Here is a 615-nt window from a genome sequence, read left to right on the forward strand (position 1 = left end):
CAGTTGAATTTATTGTTTATTGTTTATGAACAGGAGCGGGCGGAAAGCAGCTAGACGTAGAAGACGCGTCGACTATTTTAACGAAGCATAACATCAACAGCCCAGATGACGTGAAGCAGGTTGTAGACTTCAAGGAAAACTGCCGTAAAAACGTTGGCGAAGATGCCGTCAAAGCTATTGAGGTATGCTGTTGCGCGGGTAAATTTTCATTTCTGTTTTCACGAGTGTGATTTAAAAAAAAAATTTAAATGTCAGTTATGTTCCTGAGATTTTATTTCAAAATTAACATCACTTTAGTAGTATTGCTGAAAAATTATCTTTTTTTTTTCTATACTTTCCTAACTGATACGAAGAAGTGTTAACCTTTTTCTAAATTGTGGCATTATTTCTTTGACGTTAATAACTGCATGTATGTCCTATATACTAAACATTGTATAGGGGATCTATTATGTCATATAATAATTTGTTTTGCTTTACAGAAATCTCAGCAGGACCTCTTCCCTTGCTTCTCGAGCATCATCAAGATGGATAAGCTCAGCCACGAGATCAACCGCAGCATCCCGCGCGGAGAACTGGATCTCGTCTTCAAGAAGTATTGTGGGTAAGTGTGTGTTC

The 615-nt window shown here is 37.6% G+C and overlaps 1 protein-coding gene across 1 annotated transcript in view; it reads left to right on the forward strand.

Moving 5' to 3' along the window:
• LOC119581611 (27 kDa glycoprotein-like) overlaps positions 1–615 on the forward strand; it is a gene marked incomplete in the record, with an annotated part of 6,714 nt that overhangs the window by 3,733 nt on the left and 2,366 nt on the right. Inside the window, 2 exon segments of the mRNA XM_037929725.1 lie at positions 34–182; positions 480–601. Of these exon segments, the coding sequence (XP_037785653.1) occupies positions 34–182; positions 480–601 (271 nt within the window).

Source organism: Penaeus monodon, chromosome 15 (genome assembly GCF_015228065.2).
Source record: "Penaeus monodon isolate SGIC_2016 chromosome 15, NSTDA_Pmon_1, whole genome shotgun sequence".
NCBI lineage: Eukaryota > Metazoa > Arthropoda > Malacostraca > Decapoda > Penaeidae > Penaeus > Penaeus monodon.